This window comes from Lepidochelys olivacea, assembly GCF_965140295.1.
Source record: "Lepidochelys olivacea isolate rLepOli2 genome assembly, chromosome: 6".
Lineage (NCBI taxonomy): Eukaryota > Metazoa > Chordata > Testudines > Cheloniidae > Lepidochelys > Lepidochelys olivacea.
In genome coordinates this window covers 90,804,493-90,817,096 of record NC_140416.1, presented here as the reverse complement: position 1 = coordinate 90,817,096, position 12,604 = coordinate 90,804,493, and the positions used below count along the sequence as shown (strand labels likewise).

Below are 12,604 nucleotides of genomic sequence, written 5' to 3'. Positions count from 1 at the left end.
CTGAAATCTGGTGTGTCAGTAATACTCTGCTAAATGGTTGAAATTAACAAAGACAGGAACATTTTGAAAATTGCATACTGAGGGCAGGTCTATGCCACAGATTTCTGCCGACAAAGCTATGTCAGCCACAGATGTGATGAGGAGTTATCTCTCATAAAATTGGGGGAACCATGCCGCAGAAGCCCCTACTGTAGATACAGCTATGCTGGCAAAACTGCTCGTTTGCTAGTATAACTTGCTTTGCTCAGGTGTGGTGGAATATGCTATACTGGTAAGAGTTCCTGGTATAAGTATAAGCTGTGTCTACTCTAGGAGCACTTTGCTAGTATCATATACCTATATCTAATCTTGTAAAGTGTTCCCTATGTAGACGTGGCTTGAGTTTGTAGAAAATGTCATCAACTTTGCAAGTATGTAGTTCCAGAGAGATGAACTGTGTTTGCAGGAAGAGTGCTGGAAGTGTACTCTCTTTCTTACAAACCAAAGGAGACGTACTCGGCAGTGTGTCTATGCTCAGATACCACTCACTGTGTGTTTTCCCCTAGTATTCAGGTTTTTGCTGTAGAAGATTCTTAGTGTCTGAAACTTACTGCTCCCTGAAATCCATCTGAGTCTATCACTTCCTGCTGTTAATAAACCAAAACAAAAAAGCCCCAAAGTGTTGCCCATATATTTATTATCTTTCCCATTTTCTTTCTTTTTCTGCTCAGCTTGTAGTGCTCATGGTGTGGTAGACAGAATGGTTTACATGTTTCCCACATTAGTGGGAAAGATGGAAAAATCATCGTTTTATTTAACTCTTCCTTATTGCAGATTATTATTTTATTTTATTATTTATATTATGATTGCCCCAAAAGGTTCCAACAAAGACTGGGCTAACCTCTATTCAAACACAGTGACATAGACTCTGTCCCAAATTGCTTACTGTCTAAATAGACAAGACAAAGAGTGGAATAAAAGAAATAATATTATCTCCATTTGGGTGACAGACATGAAGATTAAGGGTGAAATTCTGGCCCGATTGAAGTCAGTGGGACTAAGTGACTTTCAAGGTCACACAGGAAATATGTGGCAGAGCCCAGTTGAACCCAGATTTACTAAGGTCCAGTGACTTAACCACTATACCATTCCTCCCTCCTAAAAAATGAAATTAGCTTTAATGTGAAGAGACCAGTGAGACAAAGCCCTGAATGTGATGAGCATTAGAAAATGGTCAGTTTTCAGAATGGTGAGAGGTAAATAGTGGTGTCCCTCGTGGATCTGTACTGGGACTAGTGCTGTTCAACATATTCATAAATGATGTGGAAAAAGGGATAAACAACAGGATGGCAAAATTTGCAGGCAATACAAAATTACTCAAGATAGTTAAATCCAAAGCAGACTGTGAAGCGTTACAAAGGGATCTCATAAAACTGTGTGACTGAGCAACAAAATGGCAGATGAAAATCAATGTTGATAAATGCAAAGTAATGCACACTGGGAAACATAATCCCCACTATACATACAAAATGATGGGGCCTAAATGAGTTGTTACCACTCACGAAAGAGATCTAGGAGTCATTGTGGATAGTTCTCTGAAAACATCTGCTCAATGTGCTGCAACAGTCAAAAAAGCTAACAGAATGTTGGGAACCATTAAGCAAGGAAACAGAAAATGTTGTAATGCTACAATATAAATCCAAGGTTTGCCCACACCTTGAATACTGCGTGCTGTTCTGGTTACCCCACCTCAAAAGAGATATATTAGAATTGGCCAAGATACAGAGAAGGGCAACAAAAATGATTAGGCTGAACAGCTTCTGTAGGAGGAGAGATTAAAAAGACAGAGACTTTCAACCTTGGAAAAGAGAAGACGAAGAGAGAATATGATAGAGGTCTATAAAATCATGACTGGTGTGGAGAAAGTGAATAAGTAAGTGTTTTTTACTCCTTTACATAACCCAAGACCCAGGGTTCACCCAATGAAATTAATAGACACCAGGTTTAAAACAAACCAAAGGAAGTATTTCTTCACACAATGCACAGCAAACATGTGGAACTTGTTGCTAGAAGATGTTGTGAAGGCCAAAACTATAATAGCATTCAAAAAAGAATTAGATAAGTTCATGGAGAATAGGTCCATCAATGGATATTAGCCAAGATGGTCAGGGATGCAATCCTATGCTCTGGGTGTCCCTAGCCTCTTATTCCCAAAATCTGGGAGTGGATGACAGGGGATGGATCATTCGACAATTGTATGTTCTGTTCACTCCCTCTGAAGCACCTGGCATTAGCCAGTCAGAAGACAAGATACTGGGATAGATGGACCATTGGTCTGACCCAGTGTAGCTGTTCTTGTGTTCTTAGGTCTTATGGGAGGAACTTGATACGTGTTTTATTTTTATTTTCCCCAGACAGCTGCAAAAAATGACATTGCAAAAATTTGTTTAATTTTACCAGCAGGCTCTCTGTAATAGCTTTTCTCTTTATTTGCCAAAAGAAATTGCATAATGAATTAGGCATTTCTAGTTTTCTTAGGAGATGAGCATTGTAAATATTCAGAGAATAAATAGTACCATGACTGAGAGATTAGTGAAAAATGTGCTCTTCATGTTTCCTGCCAACCTCTCTTAGCCTCACACTGAGGGGGGGCGGGGGGGGCGCTGTGTTTCTATCCAAAACAGCCCTTAGGTTTTTCAATATTATCATTACTCCTTTGAATTGTCTAGCACCAAGGGGCCTCTTAATTTTATGTTCTGCAATGGGAGTCATATCACAGATTTGGGACTCCTTAGCTTACAAAACTGAATACATTGTAGTACTTACCTTTTGCTTTTCGTCTGCAAAGCCCTTTTACAAACAACAAAGCCTCATAACCTTGCTATGAGGTAAGTAGTATTATCCCCATTTCATTGATGTGCATCCAGTAGTAGTTAACTTATGACTAGCCTATGGTCACTGGGAGACAGCAGCAGAGCCAGGATTAGAATTCAAGAATTCCTGTCTTCAGTCTTGTGCTCAGATTGCTAGACTGTGCTTCTCTAATATGGTCTATGGAAATTTTCCAGATCTACCTGGGAGTGGAAGAGGGTGTGCATTCAGAAAAGAAGTTTGTGGCAAATAATGATGGTTTCACGCTTAGAAAGCTAACACTGTATAATTCTTGAGAGAATTCTAGTTTCTTTGGTGCAGAAAAATGATAATTCAAGGATTTATTAAGGGCTAAGGAATCAAGATAGTGATTTTACTTTCACTTTTGGAAATTGAAGAATTCTACATTAAAGAGTGAAGATTTGTTCCTTGGTACATGGTTCCCAGATGGGAGCTGCTAAGTTATTACAGTACCGTTTGTAAAAAGTACACTAAGCATATTTATAACAAACTGCCCGGTATGCCCAGCATTCTGACACTTTCGTGATGCATGGTGTGGACAGTACAAGAATGACATTTTGTAGAACTAGAAGCCTGATGACTGATTCTGTTTCATGACTTGGTGCCTCTGCCTCTTGTCAAGTCCTTATCATCCAATTAGTGTTCTTTTTACCAATGGATAATTACTAGATGCTGCATCTAGTTCATATTTACTTTGGGGCTTTGTGCTATATCATGCACTCAAGCTAAGTTTGTGGAACTACCCAGAACCAAGAATTTAAAAAATTACACATGCACGCCTAAAGTGCATATACATTAATTCTGATGTCATAAAAACACTGGGGACAATACAATTTGTTCCTCTAGAATGTTCCACTAAGAAGGGTATTTTCTTTGGGGATTTTCTGGGTTTTTTCCCCTTATTAAAAAAACTACAAAATTAAATGCAAGCGAAGTGTAAATACAATATAAAGGGCACATAATTACAATTCTTAAATGTCAGGTAAAGTAGAAGTTAAGGCTTCCTCTGTGTAACAAAGCTGACTCAGGCAGGTTAATCATCGATGGACTTAAAAAATCTGTTTTTCTTGACCAATAAGCACTTATATTACTCTCTGTGTTGATAAATGTATACCATAGTATGTTGCTGTATGAGCACCATCATTACTCGCATTTTCTGACTTTAATATTTTAAATGTGTAACCAAAATGTTGTATTTAACATAGCTTTTTGCATGTAGTACTATATCAGGCAAGTATGTACAAATTCTGACTGTGAAGAACAGCACAATAGTGAGATTACTGTAATATAATATGATTTAGCACACCAGCTAAATTGACCAAGGTCAAACTTATGGTAGCTGCCCCTAGCAAATCTATGTACACTACTAGCTATTGATAGTATTTCTTTGCAGATGGTTGATTGGTCCCTCACACTCCTTTGTTCTTTCCTTTCCAGCATTTATGAGAAGAATGGTTCCTTTCGATTTAAATACAACCAAGGAAGATCCCATTAGTATTACTATCAATGAAATGAAGTCACACGCAGAAAAAGAGAAGCACTAGAGCAGCTAAAAAATTATGCAAAAACATGGCAGCTTTACTTGCTGGAGGTTCAATTCTGCTCCATTGTTTTAAAACAGTAATTCTGTCTGCAATCAAGCACAGCTGCACTTATAGGAGTGATGCAGCTTCAGTAACTCATCAATTGCCAAATATTGACTGAAAGTTCATAGTTGTTTCAGGGGAGTGAGCCTTTTTAAATCTGAAGATAACGGTATGTATCACATCTGCGAAAGGGTTTCATGGCATAAAGCTTTGTCCTCTTTGCATTCGTTTCTGTAGTTCGCCTGACTAAAGTTCATTCTTGCTTATAGCATACATGGATTCTAGAGATTACTATCTGAAAAACTAGTACACAAACTTTTACTATGAGCAAAATTACAAGTGTAAGGAACTTTGGGTGACACTTAAATTTAGGCATCATTTAATAATGATTAATAATCAAGAAACAATTACTAGAAATGACTTTTGTCCCAATACATTATAAGAGGCTTTATAATATGTTGCAGCGAAATGTATACATGATTTTAGGTATTTCAGTTTATAAAAACCATGTAACAGGTCATTAACTATTAGAAAAGAATCCAATCAGCAAAGTTTAAAACTTATAACCAAAGTTCCCCAAAGTTGGAGAGAATTTAGATCATAGTTTGGTGCAGCCTATCTCTGTTGTCGGGGTTTAGAATTATTTCTAAAATATAATATTTTATAATCCGATGGTATGGCAAAAAGGCATTATTATCTAATGGTTAGAGAATGGCAGTCAGAAGACTGGTTCTCAGCTCTTCTCCTAAGTCACTGTGTGACTTTTTGCAAATAACTTAACCTCTCTGTGCCTCAGTTTCCTCACCTGCAAAATGACCTGATGATGCCGATCTTTGTTAAGCACTTTGAAAACCTTCGATGAAAGGTGATATATGAGCATGAAACATTGTTCATTTTTAAAAGCAACTTCTAATAACCACTTAGTTATTCTTTTTTATTTTATATTAAGTATTTTGAAATTTCACCTTAATTTTAAATTGTTACTGATTATTCATAATTCTGGATGTCCTTCTTGCTTCTGATGATCCCATTCCATTCAAATCTGATACATTTCCTAGCTTACTAAAGTCCCCAACAAACCACTATTGTAGCATCTTCCACTATCTCAAGAATCTTAAATATTTGCACAAGTCCTGGTTCAGTTTTATGATACATGCCTATCTTTAGTGTTCCAGGTTGAGTTTCCACTAAAGTGCCTTACTGGCCAAACACACCAGGGAGTATCAGAGTAATATGAATTACATTGCAATGGTTCATTTATGTCAGCCTTTTCTTGTATAGAGAGCCCTCTCCTTCTTTGAAAGACTGTGGCACTTTTACCAGCAATGTCAGTAGAGATGGAACCTTTAGTAGCAGTTTCCAGGTCATTATGTGCCAACTAAGAAACAGGCAGGCTGTGCTTTTAAGGAGTTTACTGCAGACAGATTCTGCTCACAGCTGGGACAATGGGGAGTCTGTTGGAGCAAGCCCTTTATACTCAGCATTGTTCCAAGCATACCTTATTGCTGAGAGTATTAACAGCATAGACTCCACAGAAAGGGAGATGAGAAGATACACTCGATTATTGCTTTGCATTAATTTTATGTGCGTATGGTAACTTCTTTGTATGAAAACAGCTATTGACTATTTTTCTTATGTCTCATAAAAGACTGGCTTAGCCTTTCTGAAGACATTCTCTTTGCCTTCTAGATGTGCATAGTGTAGGCTGTAGCTGTGCTGGCATTAGCCCTTTACAGATTGCGGGCGCATTTCCTACCTCGAAGGCCCAGAAAAGCATAACAGGGTCATCCATCTCTTCCAATCCCAATGGCTGTGTCAGAGCCAGAATAAAAAAAACTACACAAAAGAACCCTCTCTACTAGTGAAAATAAGGTTAATGAAAACTTGTTTCTGTCATAGAGTAGGAAGGAGCATGGACATCATGAAATATGGGATTAACTCAGTCCATAGTTGCCCTAAACTAAACCAACTGTAAATGTATTCAGCATTTGTAATTTATTTTTTTAGTTAAATCAGGTAACAGCTGGAAATTGGTGTTTAAAACACTTCAGCCAGTTTGCCTGGTGAAATGTTGGAAAATCAGAAAATAAAATATTCCCAGTTTCCAGAGTTTATGGTGCATACAGATAATGGTTAAAAGAAATATTGGACGGTCAATTTAAAATAAAAACTGTTGTTTTGCAACACAGTAAATTGTGACCTTAAAATAGACCACATTGCAAGATCTTTTTTAAAAGAACCCCCTACAGTTTGAATTGCTGGATAGATAGATGTGTATCAACCACCTTTTACTGAATCTGGAACAACTTCCATGGTAAATGCCTTTTTGTAAGTGGACTAGGCTGAAACCTGGCAACTGAGAGCCTCATTTCAGGAGCAAAATTATTATTTTTGTAAAAATAAAAATCTCTTTGCTTTTCCTAAGGAATGTGAAAAAAGCTGGATATTCATTGCTTCTGGCTCTCTTGGCTTGTATTTATTATTTCTTACTTGTGTTTACTAAAAGTAGTTTAGTTAGTTTTAATAATTGTGTTTTTCCATTCTCTGACTACTACATTTAAGCAGTCTAAGCTCCAGGACATGCTTTCAAAATGCTCTATAAATACATTCACACAATAGAATGAAAATGACTATAGGGTGAATTATACTGGCTTTAAAACTCCTTAAATATGTTAATTCTTTACAAATTGGGCCATGTGATATCTTCTCCCAAGCAATTTATTTCCTTTTTGTAATTTATCAAGAGGGTTGGGAGAAAGAAATTAAACCACAAAAACATTAAAGGAACTTTTTAATGGGTTGGTGTAAGCTTTCCAAACCCAGGAAATTCTTTCCTAAACTTACCCTCTTGGCACTGCAGCCCAGATAATGTATAACATCGGCCTGAATTCTGCCTTAGATAGAGGATCATATTTCCTGCAATACCTCAGTTGTAATACAGTGAATTAATTTCCTTCCTAATGAGGGTTAAAGTCTCTTTCCTGACACTATTTAAAAATGTCCTTTTGTGGTTTAATAAATGATAGTTTTTCATCTTGGCAAAAATATTATTCCTCCTGACCAGTTTCTGATTCTAAAGTAGAAAATCAGATTGTTCATTTGAAACATTTTGTGCATTCACTATCCTAAAATTACTAGCCATTTCATTCATCATAGATCCTCTGTATATTATTTAATTCATTAATGGTCTAATCCTTGCACACATGAGCGCTTTCAGTATGCAAGAAAAACACCACATGTTGTGGTATCCAAGCATCTTCAGTTGAATTACTTCAGTTTTACATTGTCCCGCAGTTCTCTAGAGCTTCATCTGGAACCTTATATATTTTCAAGCTTTGGCAGCCTTGTAATCCAGTGATGCCTGCTTAATGGTAAACTTTCTTCTACTTGAATGGGCAAGTCAGACTCCTAGTACACCTATATTTAAAAACCTTGCCTATTGGATGTAATCATTAATTAGTCAAACAGCTGATTTTTATGCTCAAATTAGGTTCTTCTAGAAACAACTGCAAAGAAAAAAATAGAGCTAGGCACAGAGCACCATGTCTCCCTCTTGTGGAGCGAAGAGTAGAGAGGGCAGGGATAGATCGCCACATGGAGAAGCAATGCAGCCTTTTTTCTCCTCAAATTTTTCATGGAAATGAGAGGTTTCAACAGGAACGGTACTGAAGTTTTATGCATTCATCCATCACCCACATCTCTTCTACTCCTTCCAGCTTTTCCTCAAAACAGATTTGAATGGATTAGAATACCCAGGCCCTAAGAAAATACAGTCATCTTGTTCCCTACAGTCCTCTTTTGGGTGGGAGAGTGTTTGTTCCCACATCCCATGTTTTTCTCGTGGACATGTTTCCACAACATGGCCTCTTAAGTGACCCTGCACTAGATCAGGGATTCTCAAAGCCAGTCCGCCGCTTGTTCAGGGCAAGCCCCTGGCAGGCCGGACCGGTTTGTCTACCTGCCGCGTCTGCAGGTTCACCTGATCGCGGCTCCCACTGGCCGTGGTTCGCTGCTCCAGGCCAATGGGGGCTGCAGGAAGGGCAACCAGCACATTCCTCGGCCCGCATCGCATCCCAGAGCCCCCATTGGCCTGGAGCGGCGAACCATGGCCAGTGGGAGCCGTGATCGGCCGAACCTGCAGACACGGCAGGTAAACAAACCAGTCCAGTGCGCCAGGGGCTTTCCCTGAACAAGCGGCGGACCGGCTTTGAGAACCACTGCACTAGATAACTATGTTTCCCTGGAAAACCTGGCTTTTCTGCATGAAAATGACAATATTTTGGCCCAGCAGTGTATTCAGGTATTTTTATAACAATGATCTTAGTCTTTATTCCTAAAGGAAAAAATGGAGAATTTTTCACATCTGTAGCTGTTGCAAGAATATAGCCATAGACTTAAATTGCCTCTTTTTGTGTCCTCTGCTTTGTGTGTTGTAAACAAGAGAGTTAAATCTTACCCCCTTTTTGTAAAACTCTGACCCTTTGGTCTACAAGTCTATCATCTATAGTGTTAGTAACCTTGTCCCCTCTCAGCTGGGCCCTGTTCTGCCCCCACAGGTGCAATTCTCAATGAAGTCTATAGGAGCTGCACCCATGTGTCTAGGGGCATAGGCAGGTCCAAATGAGTATAATGTTGCAAGAACAAATTCCTGTGTCTTTTAATCTGGTGGAGGTGCTGATGATGAAGAAGATATGATAAAAAAAAATTTAGAACCAAGGATAATATGGAGGAGAAGGGTCCCTCTTCAGGGAATAGTTGTGCCATTTTATCTGAGATCTGTCACCAGGATGAATTTCCAGGTGCTGCATATTTTTGCTATTGTGTTTAGCTCTTATCAGCATTTAAACAGAACGGTAATTCAATGAGTAAAACCCGTGGATTAACAATGAATCTTCAGAACACCTTCATCATTAATTCAAAAATCTCTACGGGGATTTGAGCACATTTTCATGCAACAATTGTGGGTTTGAACTTTACTGCATTACTGTGTGGAGGCATAAATCAAATTTTAAAACTTAGCAAAACATGTATTATAGTTGGAAGTACAGCAGAAGCAAAGTATAATTTGGCAAACTGGGTCTTGCAAAATCTGGAACCCAGTTTTTCTGAGAATGTTGGTAGCAAAACTGAAAGCGAAAAGAAAGTAATTGCTACTGTGATTAAAATACAGAGACATCCACCATATATCATCTGTACTAGCAACAATAAATAGTCATATTTCTAAAGTTTCAAGTTACTAACCTGCCATGCCTCAGCCTGCAAGAATGAGACTCTGGTTATTGGTTTTTTTTGTTTTGTTTTGTTTTTGTTTTTGTTTTGTTTTCACTTGGCAGATGTAAAATTTTAATGTCACGCACGCATAACTTGAGAAAATAGTCAGTGGTTTGGATTTCAATATAACAAATATAAAGCAAACCCACTTGTTTCATCGACTGAGATTTCTTGACACCCTATACTGCAGGTTATTTCCAAGGGAAATTTCTGATTAGCCTTTTAATTTAAACAAACAAAAGAAAGTGAGTGGGGGACAATGTATATTTATTAAGTGCAATTTTCTGTCATGTCAGCACAGATATTTTACTGAAATAGAAAACTAAATGTGGGCCTGAAGCAAAATAAGTTTCAACTGTTCGAATGGATATTAAAATTACTAATAAGTCAAGCTTATAATTAAAAATCAAACAAAGGCCAATTCTCCTGTGATTTGGTAGCAAGGGAGGAAAAATTAGGCTCATTAATTACTCTCAGGGTGTTTGTATCTTTTTGTAAAAAAATTCCTGCCCTTATTTTTAATGAAGGACTTGACTCGGGGGGCAAACAGAAACTATACAAAAAGCAGTCAACTTTGTCAGCAATTATTGTCTCTCTCTTCTCTGTGCTGTTACTGTTAAAGGTATTTGTATTTTGAAGTAGTCTAGTGGCTGCACCATGAGCCGGTTGCCATGAAAAGATAATATCCTACGCTCATCAGTGTGCTTTCATTGCAAGACCAAATAAAGAAAAAAGAAGGAAATCCACTCATCATTCCCTGTTGTGTGATGAATGGATCTTAGAGCAATTAGAAATAGGTATATAGCAGGCCAGCTTTTTCCAAAGTGCTCAGTACCCAACATATCCTGTTTTCAACAAAAGTACTGATTACTTTTGAAAGTCTGGCTACTTCATTTCAGTGCCTAATAGGAACTATTAAGGGCTAAGTTCTACTGAATATCTGGTCTTTCACGTGATTAAATATTGTATAAAAATAACTCATTACGGATCAGATCTTGCCATCCTTACTCAGGCAAAACACCCATTGAAGTCATTAGCTTCATTCAGGGGTGAAAGTAAGTTAGAGGACTTACCGGTTCGCCGGAGTCCTGAACAGGGGGCATGGCCTCAACTGGAAGAGGCGTGGCCTCAACCAGAAGAGGCAGGGCCTTATATCCCCAGGCCCTTTAAATCTTCCAGCTGCGGTAGTGGCGGCTGGGAGCCCAGGGCTCTTTCATCTCTGGCGTCAGTGGGAGCTTTGCCTGAGTAAGGACTACAGGATTTTAGCCCTCTCTCTTTACACTGGAGTTGTTTTGATCTCAAGCTGCTTTATTTGTTGCACTTGTATATCAGGAGAAATCATTCAGCTGTTCTACCATCACCACATCATTTAGCTCATGGGATCAATTTCAATAGCTGATTTGCCTGTAGGGTGGTAGCATCATAAAAGGGAATGCTTTCTTATAATCTCTTTTCACGAGGATTTTGTAACTCCAGTTGTTTGCTAAAATAAAAGCCATACTGTAAACAGGCTAACATCAGATCACATGCTGCTTAATTTTAAAGATCATCTCCTGAGCAGGAGCAAGTACATCTGAATGTGGTGTTGTTGAGTTATTATACTGAGTTATTATCCAGATGTGCTGAGTGCTACAATTTTCCCCCCAATCATGAGTGGACTAGTGGAAAGGAGGAAGGGGGTGGAGGTGCTCAGAGATAGTATAATCAGTGTTGAGTACAGTACGTAAGTCATGTCTGGAAAATAAAAGATGGAGACTGTTTACTTAAGAGAACTGCACCCCTGTTGCTCAGTACAGAGTTCTAAAAGCTCATACCCTGAAAGGTAATTTTTGAACATGTGTCAGTTTCAAATTATCATCTCTGTAGCCATTTGCTAACAAATAAAATACTGCTGAAAAGTTATACTGATACTTGCTAAACACAGTCCCAGTGTCAGTTTGCACATTTGAGTTTTGATGTTGCTTGTGTCATTATTAAACAAGCATTAAATTGGGATGTGAGCCTAGTTTTTGTTCTGGCATTGAGCCCCTCACGTGTTCCACCAGTGTCCCAAAAGATGTCAGTTGCCTTACTGCAAAAACATGGTTATTAATTAAAAACCATAAAGACTGGGTATGCTTTGCAGATGGCCCGTAGAACTGTATGCTGTACTGAGCACGATGGGTGCATCATTTTTAATGAGGCTTTTGCTGCCACTGGCAACCCTGGCAACACCACCTCATTCAAACAGCTGCAGATTTGAAAACATCAGGTGGTCGGCAAAGTTTGTTCATTCTGTGTTTTGACTGATAGAGTAGCCAATAAATCCAGTGTGTACGGTGGATTTGTTTTTTCTTTTTTCGACTGGAGAAGTCTTTAGTGAAGTCATCAGACCGTAAGAACAAGAAGCCGTAGTCAGAGTGAGCACCGGAGAGTGCAGAGTGCTATGTAGGGGTATAGCAGTGGTGATGTTCACCGGTGGCAAAATATGCATCTGTTAGCATGCCATATGTTGTTTCTTCAGAGAGTTATATGTGCAAGTGAGAGCTTTTAGCTAGCCCACCATCAGATAAATAAATAAAGGTTTGCTAGCACCATATCAGGTGACCAAAACGCCTTCTCTTCGTTGGTAACAAAATCTTTTTCTCACTCAGCTCAATTGGGTCTCAGGTGTAATTATGTCAGAGCAGGATATGACAAATCATCTTCAAGAAGAGTCAGGAAACACTTTCCTCATAGTGTTTCCTTTCCTGTGTTCAAGTAATTTCTTAATCCCATCTTGAGTTGCTACCTTTTGTAAATCATCTTATGTTGCGTCTTTACAACAAAATTGTACGTCATTTCTCAAATTTTTGAAAGCTTCAGGGAAACAAAACCGGTCAGTCTCCATGTGTTGT

At 38.5% G+C, this 12,604-nt stretch overlaps 1 protein-coding gene across 1 annotated transcript in view; it reads left to right on the top strand.

Annotated features, from left to right (window-relative positions):
• The window catches only part of CEP128 (centrosomal protein 128), a 447,165-nt gene that overhangs the window by 429,303 nt on the left and 5,258 nt on the right, over positions 1 to 12,604 (top strand). The window contains exon 24 of the mRNA XM_084632372.1: positions 4,309 to 4,626. Coding sequence (XP_084488498.1) covers positions 4,309 to 4,415 — 107 coding nt within the window. The 3' untranslated portion in view covers positions 4,416 to 4,626. The remainder of the gene's footprint in view (positions 1 to 4,308; positions 4,627 to 12,604) is intronic.